General features: G+C 40.3%; 1 protein-coding gene across 1 annotated transcript in view; it reads left to right on the top strand.

Annotated features, from left to right (window-relative positions):
• The window catches only part of LOC129816216 (bone morphogenetic protein receptor type-2-like), a 29,644-nt gene extending 3,908 nt beyond the window's left edge, over positions 1-25,736 (top strand). Inside the window, exons 2-4 of the mRNA XM_055870450.1 lie at positions 4,814-5,008; positions 6,952-7,128; positions 25,192-25,736. Coding sequence (XP_055726425.1) covers positions 4,814-5,008; positions 6,952-7,128; positions 25,192-25,430 — 611 coding nt within the window. The 3' untranslated portion in view covers positions 25,431-25,736. The remainder of the gene's footprint in view (positions 1-4,813; positions 5,009-6,951; positions 7,129-25,191) is intronic.
• The last annotated feature ends 1,756 nt before the right edge of the window (positions 25,737-27,492 follow it).

Raw genomic sequence — 27,492 nt, 5'->3', positions numbered from 1 at the left:
CCTGTAGGATGACAGCATTATTGACATGGTAACTCCTGTAGGATGGCAGCATTATTGACATGGTAACTCCAGCAGCATTATTGACATGGTAACTCCAGCAGCATTATTGACATGGTAACTCCTGTAGGATTTCAGCATTATTGACATGGTAACTCCTGTAGGATGGCAGCATTATTGACATGGTAACTCCTGTAGGATTTCAGCATTATTGACATGGTAACTCCAACAGCATTATTGACATGGTAACTCCAGCAGCATGGCAGCATTATTGACATGGTAACTCCAGTAGGATGGCAGCATTATTGACATGGTAACTTCTGTAGGATGGCAGCATTATTGACATGGTAACTCCAGCAGCATTATTGACATGGTAACTCCAGCAGCATTATTGACATGGTAACTCCAGCAGCATTATTGACATGGTAACTCCAACAGCATTATTGACATGGTAACTCCTGTAGGATGGCAGCATTATTGACATGGTAACTCCTGTAGGATGGCAGCATTATTGACATGGTAACTCCTGTAGGATGGCAGCATTATTGACATGGTAACTCCTGTAGGATGGCAGCATTATTGACATGGTAACTCCTGTAGGATGGCAGCATTATTGACATGGTAACTCCTGTAGGATGGCAGCATTATTGACATGGTAACTCCTGTAGGATGGCAGCATTATTGACATGGTAACTCCAGTAGGATGGCAGCATTATTGACATGGTAACTCCTGTAGGATGGCAGCATTATTGACATGGTAACTCCTGTAGGATGGCAGCATTATTGACATGGTAACTCCAGCAGCATTATTGACATGGTAACTCCTGTAGGATGGCAGCATTATTGACATGGTAACTCCTGTAGGATGGCAGCATTATTGACATGGTAACTCCTGTAGGATGGCAGCATTATTGACATGGTAACTCCTGTAGGATGGCAGCATTATTGACATGGTAACTCCTGTAGGATGGCAGCATTATTGACATGGTAACTCCTGTAGGATGGCAGCATTATTGACATGGTAACTCCTGTAGGATGGCAGCATTATTGACATGGTAACTCCTGTAGGATGGCAGCATTATTGACATGGTAACTCCTGTAGGATGGCAGCATTATTGACATGGTAACTCCTGTAGGATGGCAGCATTATTGACATGGTAACTCCAGCAGCATTATTGACATGGTAACTCCTGTAGGATGGCAGCATTATTGACATGGTAACTCCTGTAGGATGGCAGCATTATTGACATGGTAACTCCTGTAGGATGGCAGCATTATTGACATGGTAACTCCTGTAGGATGGCAGCATTATTGACATGGTAACTCCTGTAGGATGGCAGCATTATTGACATGGTAACTCCTGTAGGATGGCAGCATTATTGACATGGTAACTCCTGTAGGATGGCAGCATTATTGACATGGTAACTCCTGTAGGATGGCAGCATTATTGACATGGTAACTCCTGTAGGATGGCAGCATTATTGACATGGTAACTCCTGTAGGATGGCAGCATTATTGACATGGTAACTCCTGTAGGATGGCAGCATTATTGACATGGTAACTCCTGTAGGATGGCAGCATTATTGACATGGTAACTCCTGTAGGATGGCAGCATTATTGACATGGTAACTCCTGTAGGATGGCAGCATTATTGACAATACAAGCTCTGTAGTGATGCGTGTTCACTTGCGTGACTACGGGTGTGTGTACGGCAGGTGCAGACTCTCCAGAACTCCAGCCCAGGTGTTCTATACTCTGCCGGCCAACCGACAGTGCCCCATGTGAATACCTGATTACCTACAGTTCAACCCCCCATGTGAATACCTGATTACCTACAGTTCAACCCCCCATGTGAATACCTGATTACCTACAGTTCAACCCCCCATGTGAATACCTGATTAACTACAGTTCATCCCCCCATGTGAATACCTGATTACCTACAGTTCAACCCCCATGTGAATACCTGATTAACTACAGTTCATCCCCCATGTGAATACCTGATTACCTGCAGTTCATCCCCCATGTGAATACCTGATTACCTACAGTTCATCCCCCATGTGAATACCTGATTACCTACAGTTCATCCCCCATGTGAATACCTGATTACCTACAGTTCATCCCCCATGTGAATACCTGATTACCTGCAGTTCATCCCCCATGTGAATACCTGATTAACTACAGTTCATCCCCCATGTGAATACCTGATTACCTACAGTTCATCCCCCATGTGAATACCTGATTACCTACAGTTCATCCCCCATGTGAATACCTGATTACCTACAGTTCATCCCCCATGTGAATACCTGATTACCTACAGTTCATCCCCCATGTGAATACCTGATTACCTACAGTTCATCCCCCATGTGAATACCTGATTGACGGATTTTCATCCCCCATGTGAATACCTGAATACCTGCAGTTCATCCCCCCATGTGAATACCTGATTACCTGCAGTTCATCCCCCCATGTGAATACCTGATTACCTGCAGTTCATCCCCCCATGTGAATACCTGATTACCTACAGTTCATCCCCCATGTGAATACCTGATTACCTACAGTTCATCCCCCATGTGAATACCTGATTAACTACAGTTCATCCCCCATGTGAATACCTGATTACCTGCAGTTCATCCCTCATGTGAATACCTGATTACCTACAGTTCATCCCCCATGTGAATACCTGATTAACTACAGTTCATCCCCCATGTGAATACCTGATTACCTACAGTTCATTCCCCCCATGTGAATACCTGATTACCTACAGTTCATCCCCCCCATGTGAATACCTGATTACCTGCAGTTCATCCCCCATGTGAATACCTGATTACCTACAGTTCATCCCCCATGTGAATACCTGATTACCTACAGTTCATCCCCCATGTGAATACCTGATTAACTACAGTTCATCCCTCATGTGAATACCTGATTACCTGCAGTTCATCCCCCCCATGTGAATACCTGATTACCTACAGTTCATCCCCCCCATGTGAATACCTGATTACCTGCAGTTCATCCCCCCCATGTGAATACCTGATTACCTACAGTTCATCCCCCCCATGTGAATACCTGATTACCTACAGTTCATCCCCCCCATGTGAATACCTGATTACCTACAGTTCATCCCCCCCATGTGAATACCTGATTACCTACAGTTCATCCCCCCCATGTGAATACCTGATTACCTACAGTTCATCCCCCCATGTGAATACCTGATTACCTACAGTTCATCCCCCCATGTGAATACCTGATTACCTACAGTTCATCCCCCCCATGTGAATACCTGATTAACTACAGTTCATCCCCCCCATGTGAATACCTGATTACCTGCAGTTCATCCCCCATGTGAATACCTGATTACCTGCAGTTCATCCCCCCATGTGAATACCTGATTGACTACAGTTCATCCCCCATGTGAATACCTGATTAACTACAGTTCATCCCCCATGTGAATACCTGATTACCTACAGTTCATCCCCCCATGTGAATACCTGATTAACTACAGGTCATCCCCCATGTGAATACCTGATTGACTGAAGTTCATCCCCCATGTGAATACCTGATTACCTGCAGTTCATCCCCCATGTGAATACCTGATTACCTGCAGTTCATCCCCCATGTGAATACCTGATTGACTGAAGTTCATCCCCCATGTGAATACCTGATTAACTACAGTTCATCCCCCATGTGAATACCTGATTACCTGCAGTTCATCCCCCCATGTGAATACCTGATTACCTGCAGTTCATCCCCCATGTGAATACCTGATTACCTACAGTTCATCCCCCATGTGAATACCTGATTACCTGCAGTTCATCCCCCATGTGAATACCTGATTACCTGCAGTTCATCCCCCATGTGAATACCTGATTACCTACAGTTCACCCCCCCATGTGAATACCTGATTACCTACAGTTCATCCCCCATGTGAATACCTGATTAACTACAGTTCATCCCCCCATGTGAATACCTGATTACCTACAGTTCATCCCCCCATGTGAATACCTGATTACCTGCAGTTCATCCCCCCATGTGAATACCTGATTACCTGCAGTTCATCCCCCATGTGAATACCTGATTAACTACAGTTCATCCCCCATGTGAATACCTGATTAACTACAGTTCATCCCCCATGTGAATACCTGATTAACTACAGTTCATCCCCCATGTGAATACCTGATTAACTACAGTTCATCCCCCATGTGAATACCTGATTACCTGCAGTTCATCCCCCCATGTGAATACCTGATTACCTGCAGTTCATCCCCCATGTGAATACCTGATTACCTACAGTTCATCCCCCATGTGAATACCTGATTACCTGCAGTTCATCCCCCATGTGAATACCTGATTACCTACAGTTCACCCCCCCATGTGAATACCTGATTACCTACAGTTCATCCCCCATGTGAATACCTGATTAACTACAGTTCATCCCCCATGTGAATACCTGATTAACTACAGTTCATCCCCCATGTGAATACCCCCATTCAGACCCCTGCTGCCTGCTGCTGGGTAATTAACTCGATAAAGAGAACAAAAAGTTGACCAAACCTGAAAAATCTTTTCTGTCTCAGAAGTGCAAATTATTTTCACTAACCTCTCTCTCTCCCTCTCCCTCCCTCCCTCCCTCCCTCCCTCTTCTCCCTCCCTCCCTCCCTCCCTCCCTCCCTCCCTCCCTCCCTCCCTCCCTCCCTCCCTCTTCTCCCTCCCTCTTCTCCCTCCCTCCCCTCCCTCCCTCTTCTCCCTCCCTCCCCTCCCTCCCTCCCTCTTCTCCCTCCCCCACTCCCCTCTCTCCCTCCTCTCTCTCTCCACCTAGCTGCCCAGAGCGAGGAGCGTGAGTGTGCCTTCAACGACCAGCAGCAGCAGTATGAGGAGCAGCGTGTGGGAGCAGTGGGAGGAGGAGACTGGCCTATGACCAGAGAGAATACTACTATACGCTGCAGTAAGGGCTCTCGATGCTATGGCCTGTGGGAGAAGACTAGAGACGGGAACATACACCTGGTCAAACAGGGTACGTCTGCTCTCTCAATACACACTCACTAGAGACCTTCAAACAGGGTCAGTGTCTGTCTGTCTCTGTCTCTCTCTCTGTCTCTGTCTCTGTCTCTGTCTCTCTCTGTCTCTGTCTCTGTCTCTGTCTCTCTCTGTCTCTGTCTCTCTCTCTGTCTCTGTCTCTGTCTCTCTCTCTGTCTCTGTCTCTGTCTCTGTCTCTCTCTGTCTCTCTCTGTCTCTCTCTCTGTCTCTCTCTCTCTCTGTCTCTCTCTCTCTCTCTCTGTCTCTCTCTCTCTCTCTCTCTCTCTCTCTCTGTCTCTCTCTGTCTCTGTCTCTCTCTGTCTCTCTCTGTCTCTGTCTCTGTCTCTCTCTCTGTCTCTCTCTCTCTCTCTCTCTGTCTCTCTCTGTCTCTGTCTCTCTCTGTCTCTCTCTGTCTCTGTCTCTGTCTCTGTCTCTCTGTCTCTCTGTCTCTCTGTCTCTCTGTCTCTCTGTCTCTCTGTCTCTCTCTCTGTCTCTCTCTCTGTCTCTCTCTCTGTCTCTCTCTCTGTCTCTCTCTCTGTCTCTCTCTCTGTCTCTCTCTGTCTCTGTCTCTCTCTGTCTCTGTATCTCTCTGTATCTCTCTGTCTCTCTCTGTCTCTCTGTCTCTGTCTCTCTCTCTCTCTCTCTCTCTCTCTCTGTCTCTCTCTCTCTGTCTCTGTCTCTCTGTCTCTGTCTCTGTCTCTCTCTCTGTCTCTCTCTCTGTCTCTGTCTCTCTGTCTCTGTCTCTCTCTCTGTCTCTCTCTCTGTCTCTCTCTCTGTCTCTCTCTGTCTCTCTCTGTCTCTCTCTGTCTCTCTCTGTCTCTCTCTGTCTCTCTCTGTCTCTCTCTGTCTCTCTGTCTCTGTCTCTCTCTGTCTCTCTCTGTCTCTGTCTCTCTCTGTCTCTCTCTGTCTCTGTCTCTCTCTGTCTCTCTGTCTCTGTCTCCCTGTCTCTGTCTGTCTGGTGTTTGTTCTTCACTGGTTGACCTTTTCTTGTGGCAACAGGTCACACATCTTGCTGCTGTGATGTCACACTGTGGTATTTCACCCAGTAGATATGGGAGTTTATCAAAATCGAATTAGTTTTCTAATTCTTTGTGGGTCTGTGTAATCTGAGGGAAATATGTGTCTCTAATATGGTCATACATTGGGCAGGAGGTTAGGAAGTGCAGCTCAGTTTCCACCTCATTTTGTGAGCAGTGAGCACATAGCCTGTCTTCTCTTGAGAGCCATGTCTGCCTACGGCGACCTTTCTCAATAGCAAGGCTATGCTCACTGAGTCTGTACATAGTCAAAGCTTTCCTTAAGTTTGGGTCAGTCACGGTGGTCAGGTATTCTGCCACTGTGTACTCTCTGTTTAGGGCCAAATAGCATTCTAGTTTGCTCTGTTTTTTTGTTAATTCTTTCCAATGTGCCAAGTAATTATCTTTTTGTTTTCTCATGATTTGGTTGGGTCTAATTGTGCTGTTGTCCTGGGGCTCTGTGGGGTGTGTTTGTGTTTGTGAACAGAGCCCTAGGACCAGCTTGCTTAGGGGACTCTTCTCCAGGTTCATCTCTCTGTAGGTGATGGCTTTGTTATGGAAGGTTTGGGAATCGCTTCCTTTTAGGTGGTTGTAGAATTTAACGGCTCTTTTCTGGATTTTGATAATTAGTGGGTATCGGTCTAATTCTGCTCTGCATGCATTATTTGGTGTTCTACATTGTACACAGAAGTTATTTTTGCAGAATTCTGCATGCAGTCTCAATCACTGTCTCACTCACTGTCTCACTCACTGTCTCACTCACTCACTCACTCACTCACTCACTCACTCACTCACTCACTCACTCACTCACTCACTCACTCACTCACTCTCTCTGTGACCCACAGTGTTTATAATCAAAGGCAAAACACACACAGTCACATCCTGTCCGCAGCAGTCTCTCATCCTCCTCTCTCTCCTCCTCCAGGATGCTGGACTCACATCGGGGACCAGCAGGAGTGCCATGACGACCGTTGCGTGGTTACCACCACTCCGTCTCAGATTCAGAACGGGACCTACAGGTTCTGCTGCTGCAGCACCAACATGTGTAACGTCAACTTCACCGAGGACTTCCCCCCGCCCAGCCCCACCTCTGCACAGCTATGTACGTACCATAACCCCTGACCCTTAACCTCTAACCCTGACCCTCCACCCAGCCTCTCTGTAAAGCCATTCTGCTCAGCGATGTAGCTACAAGATGGTATTATCATATCACTGTGACTAACGACTGAAACATTTGGCTCAGCCACAAGAATTTTAACAGCCATTCTGAAACCATTGAGTGAGCACTAGGTCAAACGACAGCCGAAGGAGAGGGGATGTTAGTGGAAGAATAGAGAGCAATGTGCTCACCATTTTACTGTGTCCTCTGTCTCATTGTTCTGGTTAGATCCTGTCTCTGTTTATAACCAGGATGAGAGACTGTCTCAGTGTATTGGTCTGTTTACATCAGCCTCTGACATCACTCTGTGGGATATCTTTCTAATCGTGTTAATTTGTTTAATAATTCTGCATATTTAGTGGGACTTCTTGGTTCAGGTGAGTTTCCTAGCCAGGTAGAACTCATTGTGGCTGTGTGTTGGTTCTTTCCGGTGTGAGGGTCAGTGTGGTAGCTTTATGCTGGGTTTCTATAGACCTACCCTGGGAGTCTGCTTGGCAGCACAATGCCCGTCTCCTTAGAGCTGCTGCAGAGAAAGAGACAGACAGACGGGAGAGCCTGGAGGGTACTGGCGGCCTCCACACAGAACCTGGCTCCGCTTCTCCCTCCGTTTCTCCCTGCACTCTCTCTCTCACTACCCAACAACACTACTGGGTAATACTGCCTGATGGAGTCTAATAGAACAACACTACTGGGTAATACTGCCTGATGGAGTCTAATAGAACAACACTACTGAGTAATACTGCCTGATGGAGTCTAATAGGACACTACTGAGTAATACTGCCTGATGGAGTCTAATAGAACAACACTACTGAGTAATACTGCCTGGTGGAGTCTAATAGGACACTACTGAGTAATACTGCCTGATGGAGTCTAATAGGACACTACTGAGTAATACTGCCTGATGGAGTCTAATAGAACAACACTACTGAGTAATACTGCCTGATGGAGTCTAATAGAACAACACTACTGAGTAATACTGCCTGATGGAGTCTAATAGAACAACACTACTGAGTAATACTGCCTGATGGAGTCTAATAGAACACTACTGGGTAATACTGCCTGATGGAGTCTAACAGAACAACACTACTGGGTAATACTGCCTGATGGAGTCTAATAGAACAACACTACTGAGTAATACTGCCTGATGGAGTCTAATAGGACACTACTGAGTAATACTGCCTGATGGAGTCTAACAGGACACTACTGAGTAATACTGCCTGATGGAGTCTAATAGAACACTACTGAGTAATACTGCCTGATGGAGTCTAATAGAACAACACTACTGAGTAATACTGCCTGATGGAGTCTAATAGAACAACACTACTGAGTAATACTGCCTGATGGAGTCTAATAGAACAACACTACTGAGTAATACTGCCTGATGGAGTCTAATAGAACAACACTACTGAGTAATACTGCCTGATGGAGTCTAACAGAACAACACTACTGAGTAATACTGCCTGATGGAGTCTAATAGGACACTACTGAGTAATACTGCCTGATGGAGTCTAATAGAACAACACTACTGAGTAATACTGCCTGATGGAGTCTAATAGGACACTACTGAGTAATACTGCCTGATGGAGTCTAATAGGACACTACTGAGTAATACTGCCTGATGGAGTCTAATAGAACAACACTACTGAGTAATACTGCCTGATGGAGTCTAATAGAACAACACTACTGAGTAATACTGCCTGATGGAGTCTAATAGAACAACACTACTGAGTAATACTGCCTGATGGAGTCTAATAGAACAACACTACTGGGTAATACTGCCTGATGGAGTCTAATAGAACACTACTGGGTAATACTGCCTGATGGAGTCTAACAGAACAACACTACTGGGTAATACTGCCTGATGGAGTCTAATAGAACAACACTACTGAGTAATACTGCCTGATGGAGTCTAATAGGACACTACTGAGTAATACTGCCTGATGGAGTCTAACAGGACACTACTGAGTAATACTGCCTGATGGAGTCTAATAGAACACTACTGAGTAATACTGCCTGATGGAGTCTAATAGAACAACACTACTGAGTAATACTGCCTGATGGAGTCTAATAGAACAACACTACTGAGTAATACTGCCTGATGGAGTCTAATAGAACAACACTACTGAGTAATACTGCCTGATGGAGTCTAATAGAACAACACTACTGAGTAATACTGCCTGATGGAGTCTAACAGAACAACACTACTGAGTAATACTGCCTGATGGAGTCTAATAGAACACTACTGAGTAATACTGCCTGATGGAGTCTAATAGAACACTACTGGGTAATACTGCCTGATGGAGTCTAACAGAACAACACTACTGAGTAATACTGCCTGATGGAGTCTAATAGAACACTACTGAGTAATACTGCCTGATGGAGTCTAACAGGACACTACTGAGTAATACTGCCTGATGGAGTCTAATAGGACAACACTACTGAGTAATACTGCCTGATGGAGTCTAATAGAACAACACTACTGAGTAATACTGCCTGATGGAGTCTAATAGAACAACACTACTGAGTAATACTGCCTGATGGAGTCTAATAGAACAACACTACTGAGTAATACTGCCTGATGGAGTCTAATAGAACAACACTACTGAGTAATACTGCCTGATGGAGTCTAATAGAACAACACTACTGAGTAATACTGCCTGATGGAGTCTAATAGAACACTACTGAGTAATACTGCCTGATGGAGTCTAACAGAACAACACTACTGAGTAATACTGCCTGATGGAGTCTAATAGAACAACACTACTGAGTAATACTGCCTGATGGAGTCTAATAGAACAACACTACTGAGTAATACTGCCTGATGGAGTCTAATAGAACAACACTACTGAGTAATACTGCCTGATGGAGTCTAATAGAACAACACTACTGAGTAATACTGCCTGATGGAGTCTAATAGAACAACACTACTGAGTAATACTGCCTGATGGAGTCTAACAGAACAACACTACTGAGTAATACTGCCTGATGGAGTCTAATAGAACAACACTGAGTAATACTGCCTGATGGAGTCTAATAGAACAACACTACTGAGTAATACTGCCTGATGGAGTCTAATAGAACAACACTACTGGGTAATACTGCCTGATGGAGTCTAACAGAACAACACTACTGAGTAATACTGCCTGATGGAGTCTAATAGAACAACACTACTGGGTAATACTGCCTGATGGAGTCTAACAGAACAACACTACTGAGTAATACTGCCTGATGGAGTCTAATAGAACAACACTACTGAGTAATACTGCTTGATGGAGTCTAATAGAACAACACTACTGAGTAATACTGCCTGATGGAGTCTAATAGAACACTACTGAGTAATACTGCCTGATGGAGTCTAATAGAACAACACTACTGAGTAATACTGCCTGATGGAGTCTAATAGAACAACACTACTGGGTAATACTGCCTGATGGAGTCTAATAGAACACTACTGAGTAATACTGCCTGATGGAGTCTAACAGGACACTACTGGGTAATACTGCCTGATGGAGTCTAATAGAACAACACTACTGAGTAATACTGCCTGATGGAGTCTAATAGAACAACACTACTGAGTAATACTGCCTGATGGAGTCTAATAGAACAACACTACTGAGTAATACTGCCTGATGGAGTCTAATAGAACACTACTGAGTAATACTGCCTGATGGAGTCTAATAGAACAACACTACTGAGTAATACTGCCTGATGGAGTCTAATAGAACAACACTACTGAGTAATACTGCCTGATGGAGTCTAATAGAACAACACTACTGAGTAATACTGCCTGATGGAGTCTAATAGAACAACACTACTGAGTAATACTGCCTGATGGAGTCTAATAGGACACTACTGAGTAATACTGCCTGATGGAGTCTAATAGGACACTACTGAGTAATACTGCCTGATGGAGTCTAATAGAACAACACTACTGAGTAATACTGCCTGATGGAGTCTAATAGAACAACACTACTGAGTAATACTGCCTGATGGAGTCTAATAGAACAACACTACTGAGTAATACTGCCTGATGGAGTCTAATAGAACAACACTACTGAGTAATACTGCCTGATGGAGTCTAATAGAACAACACTACTGAGTAATACTGCCTGATGGAGTCTAATGGAACAACACTACTGGGGTAATACTGCCTGATGGAGTCTAATAGAACACTACTGAGTAATACTGCCTGATGGAGTCTAACAGAACAACACTACTGAGTAATACTGCCTGATGGAGTCTAATAGAACACTACTGGGTAATACTGCCTGATGGAGTCTAATAGAACAACACTACTGAGTAATACTGCCTGATGGAGTCTAATAGAACAACACTACTGAGTAATACTGCCTGATGGAGTCTAATGGAACAACACTACTGGGGTAATACTGCCTGATGGAGTCTAATAGAACACTACTGAGTAATACTGCCTGATGGAGTCTAACAGAACAACACTACTGAGTAATACTGCCTGATGGAGTCTAATAGAACACTACTGGGTAATACTGCCTGATGGAGTCTAATAGAACAACACTACTGAGTAATACTGCCTGATGGAGTCTAATAGAACACTACTGAGTAATACTGCCTGATGGAGTCTAACAGAACACTACTGGGTAATACTGCCTGATGGAGTCTAATAGAACACTACTGAGTAATACTGCCTGATGGAGTCTAATAGAACAACACTACTGAGTAATACTGCCTGATGGAGTCTAATAGAACAACACTACTGAGTAATACTGCCTGATGGAGTCTAATAGAACAACACTACTGGGTAATACTGCCTGATGGAGTCTAATAGAACAACACTACTGAGTAATACTGCCTGATGGAGTCTAATAGAACACTACTGGGTAATACTGCCTGATGGAGTCTAACAGAACAACACTACTGAGTAATACTGCCTGATGGAGTCTAATAGAACACTACTGAGTAATACTGCCTGATGGAGTCTAACAGGACACTACTGAGTAATACTGCCTGATGGAGTCTAATAGGACAACACTACTGAGTAATACTGCCTGATGGAGTCTAATAGAACAACACTACTGAGTAATACTGCCTGATGGAGTCTAATAGAACAACACTACTGAGTAATACTGCCTGATGGAGTCTAATAGAACAACACTACTGAGTAATACTGCCTGATGGAGTCTAATAGAACAACACTACTGAGTAATACTGTGAGAAATGGGCATCCTGAGGAATCAATGGTTGTGTCTGAGTCAGTAGGAAGTAGTTATTTGTCTGTCTGTCTGTCTTGCCCTTCCCTGCTCTGCTCCATGTAAAAACAGGTTCACTTTCTGCATCCTAAATAGTCAGAATGCTGGTTGGATGAATAGTCCTCCAACACAATGTGGCGACAGCCATATTGTTCTGGGTTGCAGACAGGAAGGCAGACAGGAAGGCAGACAGACAGGCAGACAGGCAGACAGGCAGACAGACAGACAGACAGACAGACAGACAGACAGACAGACAGACAGACAGACAGACAGACACGGAGGTGAAAGAGGAGATCGAGCTGTGTTTGCAGTTCAGGAATATTAAAAAGGAACCCAAGGCCTAAAGTCTGGGGTTTTTACCTCGAGTCACGACTCCATTCAGATTAAGTAGTGCACTATATAGGGAATAGGGTTCTGGTCTAAAGTAGTGCACTATATAGGGAATAGGGTTCTGCTCTAAAGTAGTGCACTATATAGGGAATATGGTGCCATTTGGGACGCAGACTAAATCACCTGCTCTGCACCAAGCTACTGCCATTCACATTCATCATCCTATCTCTTCCCTGTCTTTTAATCTGGTGATTTAACCATCGAGGAGGAGGTGAAAAGACAAGTCCATTCCTCTGAAATGTGATGTTTGACGATTAAAGCTAGTTTGTGTTCATGATAGGAGAGGACAGGCAGAGACACACAGCCTGGCGGTCATTAGCTCATTGACTTAATTCATTAAGATATAAAGTAAGTCTGTATAATAATAATAATAATAATAATAATAATAATAATAATAATAATAATTATAATAATAATAATTATAATAATAATAATTATAATTATAATTATAATTATTATAATTATAATTATAATTATAATAATAATAATAATAATAATAATAATAATAATAATAATTATAATTATAATAATAATAATTATAATAATAATAATAAACGTACAGTAACTGCATTAAACAGTTGTTTTACTAAAAGGCTAAACAACTAATTAAAGCTACAAGTACTAATACAACTAAGAAAACTAAGTACCTATAATATATACAGTATATATGTATAATATATAATATGTATAATATATACAGTATATATGTATAATATATAATATGTATAATATATACAGTATATATGTATAATATATAATATGTATAATATATAGAGTATAATATATAATATGTATAATATATATAATATATAGAGTATAATATATAATATGTATAATATATACAGTATATATGTATAATATATAATATGTATAATATATACAGTATATATGTATAATATATAATATGTATAATATATACAGTATATATGTATAATATATAATATGTATAATATATACAGTATATATGTATAATATATAATATGTATAATATATACAGTATATATGTATAATATATAATATGTATAATATATACAGTATAAATGTATAATATATAATATGTATAATATATACAGTATATATGTATAATATATAATATGTATAATATATAGAGTATAATATATAATATGTATAATATATAGAGCAAATATGTATAATATATAATATGTATAATATATACAGTATATATGTATAATATATAATATGTATAATATATACAGTATATATGTATAATATATAATATGTATAATATATACAGTATATATGTATAATATATAATATGTATAATATATACAGTATATATGTATAATATATAATATGTATAATATATACAGTATATATGTATAATATATAATATGTATAATATATAGAGTATAATATATAATATGTATAATATATAGAGCAAATATGTATAATATATAATATGTATAATATATACAGTATATATGTATAATATATAATATGTATAATATATACAGTATATATGTATAATATATAATATGTATAATATATACAGTATATATGTATAATATATAATATGTATAATATATACAGTATATATGTATAATATATAATATGTATAATATATACAGTATATATGTATAATATATAATATGTATAATATATAGAGTATAATATATAATATGTATAATATATAGAGCAAATATGTATAATATATAATATGTATAATATATACAGTATTTATGTATAATATATAATATGTATAATATATAGAGTATATATGTACAATATATAATATGTATAATATATACAGTATATATGTATAATATATAATATGTATAATATATACAGTATATATGTATAATATATAATATGTATAATATATACAGTATATATGTATAATATATAATATGTATAATATATAGAGTATAATATATAATATGTATAATATATAGAGCAAATATGTATAATATATAATATGTATAATATATACAGTATTTATGTATATTATATAATATGTATAATATATAGAGTATATATGTACAATATATAATATGTATAATATATACAGTATATATGTATAATATATAATATGTATAATATATACAGTATATATGTATAATATATAATATGTATAATATATACAGTATATATGTATAATATATAATATGTATAATATATACAGTATATATGTATAATATATAATATGTATAATATATAATATGTATAATATATAATATGTATAATATATACAGTATATATGTATAATATATAATATGTATAATATATAATATGTATAATATATAATATGTATAATATATACAGTATATGTGTATAATATATAATATGTATAATATATAATATGTATAATATATAATATGTATAATATATACAGTATATATGTATAATATATAATATGTATAATATATACAGTATATATGTATAATATATAATATGTATAATATATACAGTATATATGTATAATATATAATATGTATAATATATAATATGTATAATATATAATATATATAATATATACAGTATATATGTATAATATATAATATGTATAATATATAATATGTATAATATATAATATGTATAATATATACAGTATATACAGTGCATTCAGAAAGTATTCAGACCCCTTCCATTTTTCCATATTTTGTTACGTTACAACCTTATTCTAAAATGGATTCAATAAAATAAAATGTCCTCCTCAATCTACACACAAACGTCTGACCCACTGGGAAGCTTGTGGAAGGCTACCCGAAACGTTTGACCCAAGTTAAACCATTTAAAGGCAATGCTACCAAATACTAATTGAGTGTATGTAAACTTCTGACCCACTGGGAATGTGATGAAAGAAATAAAAGCTGAAATAAATAATTCTCTCTACTATTATTCTGACATTTCACATTCTTAAAATAAAGTCTTAAAATAAAGTGATGATCCTAACTGACCTAAAACAGGGAATTTTTACTTGGATTAAATGTCAGGAATGGTGAAAAACTGAGTTTAAATATATTTGGCTAAGATGTACGTAAACTCCCGACTTCACCTGTATTAGCATATTAATTTTAAACCAACCCATTATCAAGTTGTCATTACTGTTTAGTGTTAACAAATCCACAATGAATCATTTTCCCTGCTGTGATATCGGTAGTGTAAAAACCTTCCTATAGATACAGGAGTATAGGAATATAACTTACATGTGGCTCGATGTCAATAACACACATCCTCCCACTGTCTATCACGTCTCTGACAGCATCAATACTGGTCCCATACAGATGGCCTTTATATTCACCATACTCCAGGAACCTAGGACACACCAAAGATACATTATAGAAATCCACTGTCTATCACGTCTCTGACAGCATCAATACTGGTCCCATACAGATGGCCTTTATATTCACCATACTCCAGGAACCTAGGACACACCAAAGATACATTATAGAAATCCACTGTCTATCACGTCTCTGACAGCATCAATACTGGTCATCAATACAGGAACCTAGGACACACCAAAGATACATTATAGAAATCCACTGTCTATCACGTCTCTGACAGCATCAATACTGGTTCCATATAGATAGCCTTTATATTCACCATACTCCAGGAACCTAGGACACACCAAAGATACATTATAGAAATCCACTGTCTATCACGTCTCTGACAGCATCAATACTGGTCATCAATACAGGAACCTAGGACACACCAAAGATACATTATAGAAATCCACTGTCTATCACGTCTCTGACAGCATCAATACTGGTACCATATAGATAGCCTTTATATTCACCATACTCCAGGAACCTAGGACACACCAAAGATACATTATAGAAATCCACTGTCTATCACGTCTCTGACAGCATCAATACTGGTCATCAATACAGGAACCTAGGACACACCAAAGATACATTATAGAAATCCACTGTCTATCACGTCTCTGACAGCATCAATACTGGTCATCAATACAGGAACCTAGGACACACCAAAGATACATTATAGAAATCCACTGTCTATCACGTCTCTGACAGCATCAATACTGGTCATCAATACAGGAACCTAGGACACACCAAAGATACATTATAGAAATCCACTGTCTATCACGTCTCTGACAGCATCAATACTGGTCATCAATACAGGAACCTAGGACACACCAAAGATACATTATAGAAATCCACTGTCTATCACGTCTCTGACAGCATCAATACTGGTCATCAATACAGGAACCTAGGACACACCAAAGATACATTATAGAAATCCACTGTCTATCACGTCTCTGACAGCATCAATACTGGTCATCAATACAGGAACCTAGGACACACCAAAGATACATTATAGAAATCCACTGTCTATCACGTCTCTGACAGCATCAATACTGGTCATCAATACAGGAACCTAGGACACACCAAAGATACATTATAGAAATCCACTGTCTATCACGTCTCTGACAGCATCAATACTGGTCATCAATACAGGAACCTAGGACACACCAAAGATACATTATAGAAATCCACTGTCTATCACGTCTCTGACAGCATCAATACTGGTCATCAATACAGGAACCTAGGACACACCAAAGATACATTATAGAAATCCACTGTCTATCACGTCTCTGACAGCATCAATACTGGTCATCAATACAGGAACCTAGGACACACCAAAGATACATTATAGAAATCCACTGTCTATCACGTCTCTGACAGCATCAATACTGGTTCCATACAGATGGCCTTTATATTCACCATACTCCAGGAACCTAGGACACACCAAAGATACATTATAGAAATCCACTGTCTATCACGTCTCTGACAGCATCAATACTGGTCATCAATACAGGAACCTAGGACACACCAAAGATACATTATAGAAATCCACTGTCTATCACGTCTCTGACAGCATCAATACTGGTCATCAATACAGGAACCTAGGACACACCAAAGATACATTATAGAAATCCACTGTCTATCACGTCTCTGACAGCATCAATACTGGTCATCAATACAGGAACCTAGGACACACCAAAGATACATTATAGAAATCCACTGTCTATCACGTCTCTGACAGCATCAATACTGGTCATCAATACAGGAACCTAGGACACACCAAAGATACATTATAGAAATCCACTGTCTATCACGTCTCTGACAGCATCAATACTGGTCATCAATACAGGAACCTAGGACACACCAAAGATACATTATAGAAATCCACTGTCTATCACGTCTCTGACAGCATCAATACTGGTCATCAATACAGGAACCTAGGACACACCAAAGATACATTATAGAAATCCATTAAAAATTAACTGTATTACAACCACTATATAACATGAAATCCCCACAATGTATTCTGTTTTCATCTCTTATGAGAGGACTGTTGATTCAGAAACAGGAAGTGAGGTCAATCCTGCCATGTATTCTGTTTTCATCTCTTATGAGAGGACTGTTGATTCAGAAACAGGAAGTGAGGTCAATCCTGCCATGTATTCTGTTTTCATCTCTTATGAGAGGACTGTTGATTCAGAAACAGGAAGTGAGGTCAATCCTGCCATGTATTCTGTTTTCATCTCTTATGAGAGGACTGTTGATTCAGAAACAGGAAGTGAGGTCAATCCTGCCATGTATTCTGTTTTCATCTCTTATGAGAGGACTGTTGATTCAGAAACAGGAAGTGAGGTCAATCCTGCCATGTATTCTGTTTTCATCTCTTATGAGAGGACTGTTGATTCAGAAACAGGAAGTGAGGTCAATCCTGCCATGTATTCTGTTTTCATCTCTTATGAGAGGACTGTTGATTCAGAAACAGGAAGTGAGGTCAATCCTGCCATGTATTCTGTTTTCATCTCTTATGAGAGGACTGTTGATTCAGAAACAGGAAGTAAGGTCAATCCTGCCATGTATTCTGTTTTCATCTCTTATGAGAGGACTGTTGATTCAGAAACAGGAAGTGAGGTCAATCCTGCCATGTATTCTGTTTTCATCTCTTATGAAAGGACTGTTGATTCAGAAACAGGAAGTGAGGTCAATCCTGCCATGTATTCTGTTTTCATCTCTTATGAGAGGACTGTTGATTCAGAAACAGGAAGTGAGGTCAATCCTGCCATGTATTCTGTTTTCATCTCTTATGAAAGGACTGTTGATTCAGAAACAGGAAGTGAGGTCAATCCTGCCATGTATTCTGTTTTCATCTCTTATGAGAGGACTGTTGATTCAGAAACAGGAAGTGAGGTCAATCCTGCCATGTATTCTGTTTTCATCTCTTATGAGAGGACTGTTGATTCAGAAACAGGAAGTGAGGTCAATCCTGCCATGTATTCTGTTTTCATCTCTTATGAGAGGACTGTTGATTCAGAAACAGGAAGTGAGGTCAATCCTGCCATGTATTCTGTTTTCATCTCTTATGAGAGGACTGTTGATTCAGAAACAGGAAGTGAGGTCAATCCTGCCATGTATTCTGTTTTCATCTCTTATGAGAGGACTGTTGATTCAGAAACAGGAAGTAAGGTCAATCCTGCCATGTATTCTGTTTTCATCTCTTATGAGAGGACTGTTGATTCAGAAACAGGAAGTGAGGTCAATCCTGCCATGTATTCTGTTTTCATCTCTTATGAGAGGACTGTTGATTCAGAAACAGGAAGTAAGGTCAATCCTGCCATGTATTCTGTTATCATCTCTTATGAGAGGACTGTTGATTCAGAAACAGGAAGTGAGGTCAATCCTGCCATGTATTCTGTTTTCATCTCTTATGAGAGGACTGTTGATTCAGAAACAGGAAGTGAGGTCAATCCTGCCATGTATTCTGTTTTCATCTCTTATGAGAGGACTGTTGATTCAGAAACAGGAAGTGAGGTCAATCCTGCCATGTATTCTGTTTTCATCTCTTATTAAATGACTGTTGATTCAGAAACAGGAAGTGAGGTCAATCCTGCCTTGTATTCTGTTTTCATCTCTTATGAGAGGACTGTTGATTCAGAAACAGGAAGTAAGGTCAATCCTGCCATGTATTCTGTTTTCATCTCTTATGAAATGACTGTTGATTCAGAAACAGGAAGTAAGGTCAATCCGGCCATGTCGCAAAAGAGGTTTCTAACTCCAAAGGGTAATTTTGTTTTGTTACAGCCTTATTCTAAAATGGATTAAATAAATAAAATCCCTCATCAATCTACACACAACACCCCATAAAGAAAAAGCTTAACTGTTTTTTTTTTTAAATGTTTGCAAATGTATTAAAACATTTATAATAAAAGCCTTATTTACATAAGTATTCAGACCCTTTGCTATGAGACTCTAAATTAAGCTCAGGTTCATCCTGTTTCCATTGATCATCCTTGAGAAGTTTCTACAACTTGATTGGAGTCCACCTGTGGTAAATTCAATTAATTGGACATGATTTGGAAAGACCTGTCTATATAAAGACCCCACAGTTGACAGTGCATGTCAGAGCAAAAACCAAGCCATGAGGTCAAAGGAATTGTCTGTGGAGCTCAGAGACAGGCTTGTGTCGAGGCACAGATCTGGGGAAGGGTACAAAAAAATGTCTGCAGCATTGAAGGTCCCCAAGAACACAGTGGCCTCCATCATTCTTAAATGGAAGAAGTTTGGAACCAAAGTTTGGAACCACCAAGACTCTCAGCAGGCCGCCCGGCCAAATTGAGCAATCGGGGGAGAAGGGCCTTGGTCAGGGAGGTGACCAAGAACCCGATGGTCACTCTGACAGAGCTCCATAGTTCCTCTGTGGAGATGGAAGAACCTTCCAGAAGGACAACCATCTCTGCAGCACTCCACCAATCAGGCCTTTATGGTAGAGTGGCCAGACGGAAGCCACTCCTCAGTAAAAGACACATGACAGTCTACTTGGAGTTTGCCAAAATGCACCTAAAGGACTCTGACCATGAGAAACAAGATTCTCTGGTCTGATGAAATCAAGATTGAACTATTTGGCCTGAATGCCAAGCGTCACGTCTGGAGGAAACCTGGCACCATCCCTACGGTGAAGCATGGTGGTGGCAGCATTATGCTGTAGGGATGATTTTCAGCGGCAGGGACTGGAAGACTAGTCAGGATCGAGTGAACGATGAACGGAGCAAAGTACAGAGATCCTTGATGGAAACCTGCTCCAGAGCGCGTAGGAACTCAGACTGGGGTAAAGGTTCACCTTCCAACAGGACAATGACCCTAAGCACACAGCCAAGACAACGCAAGAGTGGCTTCGTGACAAGTCTCTGAATGTCCTTGAGTGGCCCAGCCAGAGCCTGAACTTAAACCCGATCGAACATCGGGCGGCAAGTGGTTAGAGCGTTGGATTAGTAACTGAAAGTTTGCAAGATTGAATCCCCGAGCTGACAAGGTAAAAATATGTAATTCTTCCCCTGAACAAGGCAGTTAACCCACTGTTCCTAGGCCGTCATTGAAAATAAGAATTTGTTCTTAACTGACTTGCCTAGTTAAAGAAAGGTAAAATAAAAAATCTCTGGAGAGACCTGAAAATAGCTGTGCAGCGACGCTCCCCATCCAACCTGACGGAGCTTGAGAGGATCTGCAGAGAAGAATGGGAGGAACTCCCCAAATACAGGTGTGCCAAGCTTGTAGCGTCATACCCAAGAAGACTCAAGGCTGTAATCGCTGCCAAAAGTGCTTCAACAAAGTACTGAGTAAAGGGTCTGAATACTTATGTAAATGTGATATTTCAGTTTTTTATTTTTAATACATTCCCCAAAATGTCTAAAAATGTCTCTAAAGAGTTCTTTGGCTGAGATGGGAGAACCTGCCAGAAGGACAACAGTTTCTTCAGCATTTCACCAATCTGGGCTTCATGGGAGAGATAGAACCCACTCCTGAGTAAAAGGCACATGACTGAACGCAATAAGGCAAAAGATTCTGTCGTCTGATGAGACAAAAATGTAGCTCTTTGGTCTGAAGGCAAAGTGCAATGTCTGGAGTAAACCAGGCACAGCTCATCATCCGTCTAACACCATCCCAACCGTGAAGCATGGTGGAGGCAGCATCATGCTATGGGGAGGCTTTTCAGCAGTAGAGACTGGGAGACTAGTCAGGATCGAGGGAACAATGAATGGAGCCAAATACAGGCAAATCCTTGATGAGAACCTGCTTCAGAGTGCAAACAACCTTAGACTGGGGGGGCGAAGATTTACGTTCCAACAGGACAATGATCCCAAGCATACAGCCAAATAGTTATATAAAGCTGTGTTGGATCTATAGTTATATAAAGCTGTGTTGTAGGATCTATAGTTATATAAAGCTGTGTTGGATCTATAGTTATATAAAGCTGTGCTGTAGGATCTATAGTTATATAAAGCTGTGTTGGATCTATAGTTATATAAAGCTGTGTTGTTGGATCTATAGTTATATAAAGCTGTGTTGGATCTATAGTTATATAAAGCTGTGTTGGATCTATAGTTATATAAAGCTGTGTTGGATCTATAGTTATATAAAGCTGTGTTGGATCTATAGTTATATAAAGCTGTGTTGTTGGATCTATAGTTATATAAAGCTGTGTTGGATCTGTAGTTATATAAAGCTGTGTTGTTGGATCTATAGTTATATAAAGCTGTGTTGGATCTATAGTTATATAAAGCTGTGTTGTTGGATCTATAGTTATATAAAGCTGTGTTGTTGGATCTATAGTTATATAAAGCTGTGTTGGATCTATAGTTATATAAAGCTGTGTTGTAGGATCTATAGTTATATAAAGCTGTGTTGTTGTATCTATAGTTATATAAAGCTGTGTGGTTGGATCTATAGTTATATAAAGCTGTGTGGTTGGATCTATAGTTATATAAAGCTGTGTGGTTGGATCTATAGTTATATAAAGCTGTGTTGGATCTATAGTTATATAAAGCTGTGTTGTTGGATCTATAGTTATACAAAGCTGTGTTGGATCTATAGTTATATAAAGCTGTGTTGGATCTATAGTTATATAAAGCTGTGTTGTTGGATCTATAGTTATATAAAGCTGTGTGGTTGGATCTATAGTTATATAAAGCTGTGTTGTTGGATCTATAGTTATATAAAGCTGTGTTGGATCTATAGTTATATAAAGCTGTGTAGGATCTATAGTTATACAAAGCTGTGTTGGATCTATAGTTATATAAAGCTGTGTTGGATCTATAGTTATATAAAGCTGTGTTGTAGGATCTATATAGTTATATAAAGCTGTGTTGTAGGATCAATAGTTGTATAAAGCTGTGTTGGATCTATAGTTATATAAAGCTGTGTTGTTAGATCTATAGTTATATAAAGCTGTGTTGTTGGATCTATAGTTATATAAAGCTGTGTTGGATCTATAGTTATATAAAGCTGTGTTGTTGGATCTATAGTTATATAAAGCTGTGTGGTTGGATCTATAGTTATATAAAGCTGTGTTGTTGGATCTATAGTTATATAAAGCTGTGTTGTTGGATCTATAGTTATATAAAGCTGTGTTGTTGGATCTATAGTTATATAAAGCTGTGTTTTTGGATCTATAGTTATATAAAGCTGTGTTGTTGGATCTATAGTTATATAAAGCTGTGTTGGATCTATAGTTATATAAAGCTGTGTTGGATCTATAGTTATATAAAGCTGTGTTGTTGGATCTATAGTTATATAAAGCTGTGTGGTTGGATCTATAGTTATATAAAGCTGTGTGGTTGGATCTATAGTTATATAAAGCTGTGTTGGATCTATAGTTATATAAAGCTGTGTTGTTGGATCTATAGTTATACAAAGCTGTGTTGGATCTATAGTTATATAAAGCTGTGTTGGATCTATAGTTATATAAAGCTGTGTTGTTGGATCTATAGTTATATAAAGCTGTGTGGTTGGATCTATAGTTATATAAAGCTGTGTTGTTGGATCTATAGTTATATAAAGCTGTGTTGGATCTATAGTTATATAAAGCTGTGTAGGATCTATAGTTATACAAAGCTGTGTTGGATCTATAGTTATATAAAGCTGTGTTGGATCTATAGTTATATAAAGCTGTGTTGTAGGATCTATATAGTTATATAAAGCTGTGTTGTAGGATCAATAGTTGTATAAAGCTGTGTTGGATCTATAGTTATATAAAGCTGTGTTGGATCTATAGTTATATAAAGCTGTGTTGTTGGATCTATGGTTATATAAAGCTGTGTTGTTGGATCTATAGTTATATAAAGCTGTGTTGTTGGATCTATAGTTATATAAAGCTGTGTTGTTGGATCTATAGTTATATAAAGCTGTGTTTTTGGATCTATAGTTATATAAAGCTGTGTTGGATCTATAGTTATATAAAGCTGTGTTGTTGGATCTATAGTTATATAAAGCTGTGTTGTTGGATCTATAGGTATATAAAGCTGTGTAGTTGGATCTATAGTTATATAAAGCTGTGTTGGATCTATAGTTATATAAAGCTGTGTTGGATCTATAGTTATATAAAGCTGTGTGGTAGGATCTATAGTTATATAAAGCTGTGTTGTTGGATCTATAGTTATATAAAGCTGTGTTGTTGGATCTATAGTTATATAAAGCTGTGTTGTTGGATCTATAGTTATATAAAGCTGTGTTGTTGGATCTATAGTTATATAAAGCTGTGTTGTTGGATCTATAGTTATATAAAGCTGTGTGGTTGGATCTATAGTTATTTAAAGCTGTGTGGTTGGATCTATAGTTATATAAAGCTGTGTTGATCTAGCCTAAGACAAACAAAATTCGTCATTGATTCGTATTTCCTTGTTTCCTTTTAAAACAGCACAGGAATGGCCGTGTGTGTGTGTGTGTGTGTGTGTGTGTGTGTGTGTGTGTGTGTGTGTGTGTGTGTGTGTGTGTGTGTGTGTGTGTGTGTGTGTGTGTGTGTGTGTGTGTGTGTGTGTGTGTGTGTGTGTGTGTGTGCGTGTGGTGCTGTGCACGCATATGTCTACACGTTGTGTAGCTGTTAGCGATGATGCTAACGATAACCTTCTGGTATAGATGGAAAGGTTTTCCCCAAAAAAACCTTCTGAATTAAATGTTAACTATAAAGTAGCCTGTTGCCTACCTGGTTGAATGATATCAGGATTATTTGCATCAATCTAGTGGCCATTTTGTTTTGCAAACTCACACGAGCGCTACAGAAGCGCAAAGCTAACCAATTAATGGTCTCTTGCTGGTGCGCTCTGGAATTAAAGTGCAACTACACCCAATAATCTAGATGTATTGTATTTTTCCCAGACCTCAAAAGTGGTCTCACGATGTGGTTTAAGCATTGTAGTGGACCAATTTTGTTGTAAAAATCAAATATTATTTTTTAGAGCAAAAACCTGTTCAATTTGGGAAAAAACGGAATCAGGCAAAAATACACCAGATTTTATAGTGCCCTACAATACCTAATACTTACCATGTCTCCGGCCCCTAACCCCTGACCCTGCTTGTGATGATGTCACCCACTAACCCTGTGATGTCATCATTCCCAGACCCACGGCCGCTGTACCGCGAGGAGACCATCGTGATCGCCCTGGCGTCTGTCTCCATAGTAGCGGTGCTGATCGTGGCGCTCTTCTTCGGGTACCGCATGTTGAGTGGAGACAGGAAACAGGGACTACACAACATGGACATGATGGAGGCTGCCGCCTCAGAGCCCAGCCTCGACCTGGACAGCCTTAAACTACTAGAGGTGAGTAGTGGAGTAACGGGGTTAGAGGTGAGATGGTGAGATGGTGGAGTATGGGGTTAGAGGTGAGGTGGTGGAGTATGGGGTTAGAGGTGAGGTGGTGGAGTATGGGGTTAGAGGTGAGGTGGTGGAGTATGGGGTTAGAGGTGAGATGGTGAGATGGTGGAGTATGGGGTTAGAGGGGAGATGGTGAGATGGTGAGATGGTGGAGTATGGGGTTAGAGGTGAGGTGGTGGAGTATGGGGTTAGAGGTGAGATGGTGGAGTATGGGGTTAGAGGTGAGATGGTGGGGTATGGGGTTAGAGGTGAGATGGTGGAGTATGGGGTTAGAGGGGAGGTGGTGGAGTATGGGGTTAGAGGTGAGGTGGTGGAGTATGGGGTGAGAGGTGAGGTGGTGGAGTATGGGGTTAGAGGTGAGATGGTGGAGTATGGGGTTAGAGGTGAGATGGTGGAGTATGGGGTTAGAGGTGAGATGGTGGAGTATGGGGTTAGAGGTGAGATGGTGGAGTATGGGGTTAGAGGTGAGATGGTGGAGTATGGGGTTAGAGGTGAGATGGTGGAGTATGGGGTTAGAGGTGAGATGGTGGAGTATGGGGTTAGAGGTGAGATGGTGGAGTATGGGGTTAGAGGTGAGATGGTGGAGTATGGGGTTAGAGGTGAGATGGTGGAGTTTGGGGTTAGAGGTGAGATGGTGGAGTATGGGGTTAGAGGTGAGATGGTGGAGTATGGGGTTAGAGGTGAGATGGTGGAGTATGGGGTTAGAGGTGAGATGGTGGAGTATGGGGTTAGAGGTGAGATGGTGGAGTATGGGGTTAGAGGTGAGATGGTGGAGTATGGGGTTAGAGGTGAGATGGTGGAGTATGGGGTTAGAGGTGAGATGGTGAGATGGTGGAGTATGGGGTTAGAGGTGAGATGGTGGAGTATGGGGTTAGAGGTGAGATGGTGAGATGGTGGAGTATGGGGTTAGAGGTGAGATGGTGGAGTATGGGGTTAGAGGTGGTGGAGTATGGGGTTAGAGGTGAGATGGTGGAGTATGGGGTTAGAGGTGAGATGGTGGAGTATGGGGTTAGAGGTGAGATGGTGAGATGGTGGAGTATGGGGTTAGAGGTGAGATGGTGAGGTGGTGGAGTATGGGGTTAGAGGTGAGATGGTGAGATGGTGGAGTATGGGGTTAGAGGTGAGATGGTGGAGTATGGGGTTAGAGGTGAGATGGTGGAGTATGGGGTTAGAGGGGAGATGGTGGAGTATGGGGTTAGAGGTGAGATGGTGGAGTATGGGGTTAGAGGTGAGATGGTTGAGTATGGGGTTAGAGGTGAGGTGGTGGAGTATGGGGTTAGAGGTGAGATGGTGGAGTATGGGGTTAGAGGTGAGATGGTGGAGTATGGGGTTAGAGGTGAGATGGTGGAGTATGGGGTTAGAGGTGAGATGGTGGAGTATGGGGTTAGAGGTGAGATGGTGGAGTATGGGGTTAGAGGTGAGATGGTGGAGTATGGGGTTAGAGGTGAGATGGTGGAGTATGGGGTTAGAGGTGAGATGGTGGAGTATGGGGTTAGAGGTGAGATGGTGGAGTATGGGGTTAGAGGTGAGATGGTGAGATGGTGGAGTATGGGGTTAGAGGTGAGATGGTGAGATGGTGGAGTATGGGGTTAGAGGTGAGATGGTGGAGTATGGGGTTAGAGGTGAGATGGTGGAGTATGGGGTTAGAGGTGAGATGGTGGAGTATGGGGTTAGAGGTGAGATGGTGGAGTATGGGGTTAGAGGTGAGATGGTGGAGTATGGGGTTAGAGGTGAGATGGTGGAGTATGGGGTTAGAGGTGAGATGGTGAGATGGTGGAGTATGGGGTTAGAGGTGAGATGGTGGAGTATGGGGTTAGAGGTGGTGGAGTATGGGGTTAGAGGTGAGATGGTGGAGTATGGGGTTAGAGGTGGTGGAGTATGGGGTTAGAGGTGAGGTGGTGGAGTATGGGGTTAGAGGTGAGATGGTGGAGTATGGGGTTAGAGGTGAGATGGTGGAGTATGGGGTTAGAGGTGAGGTGGTGGAGTATGGGGTTAGAGGTGAGATGGTGGAGTATGGGGTTAGAGGTGAGATGGTGAGATGGTGGAG

This window comes from Salvelinus fontinalis, chromosome 19, assembly GCF_029448725.1.
Source record: "Salvelinus fontinalis isolate EN_2023a chromosome 19, ASM2944872v1, whole genome shotgun sequence".
Taxonomy (NCBI): domain Eukaryota; kingdom Metazoa; phylum Chordata; class Actinopteri; order Salmoniformes; family Salmonidae; genus Salvelinus; species Salvelinus fontinalis.
Note: the sequence above shows the minus strand (reverse complement) of the source record. Positions and strands in the feature narration are given on the sequence as shown.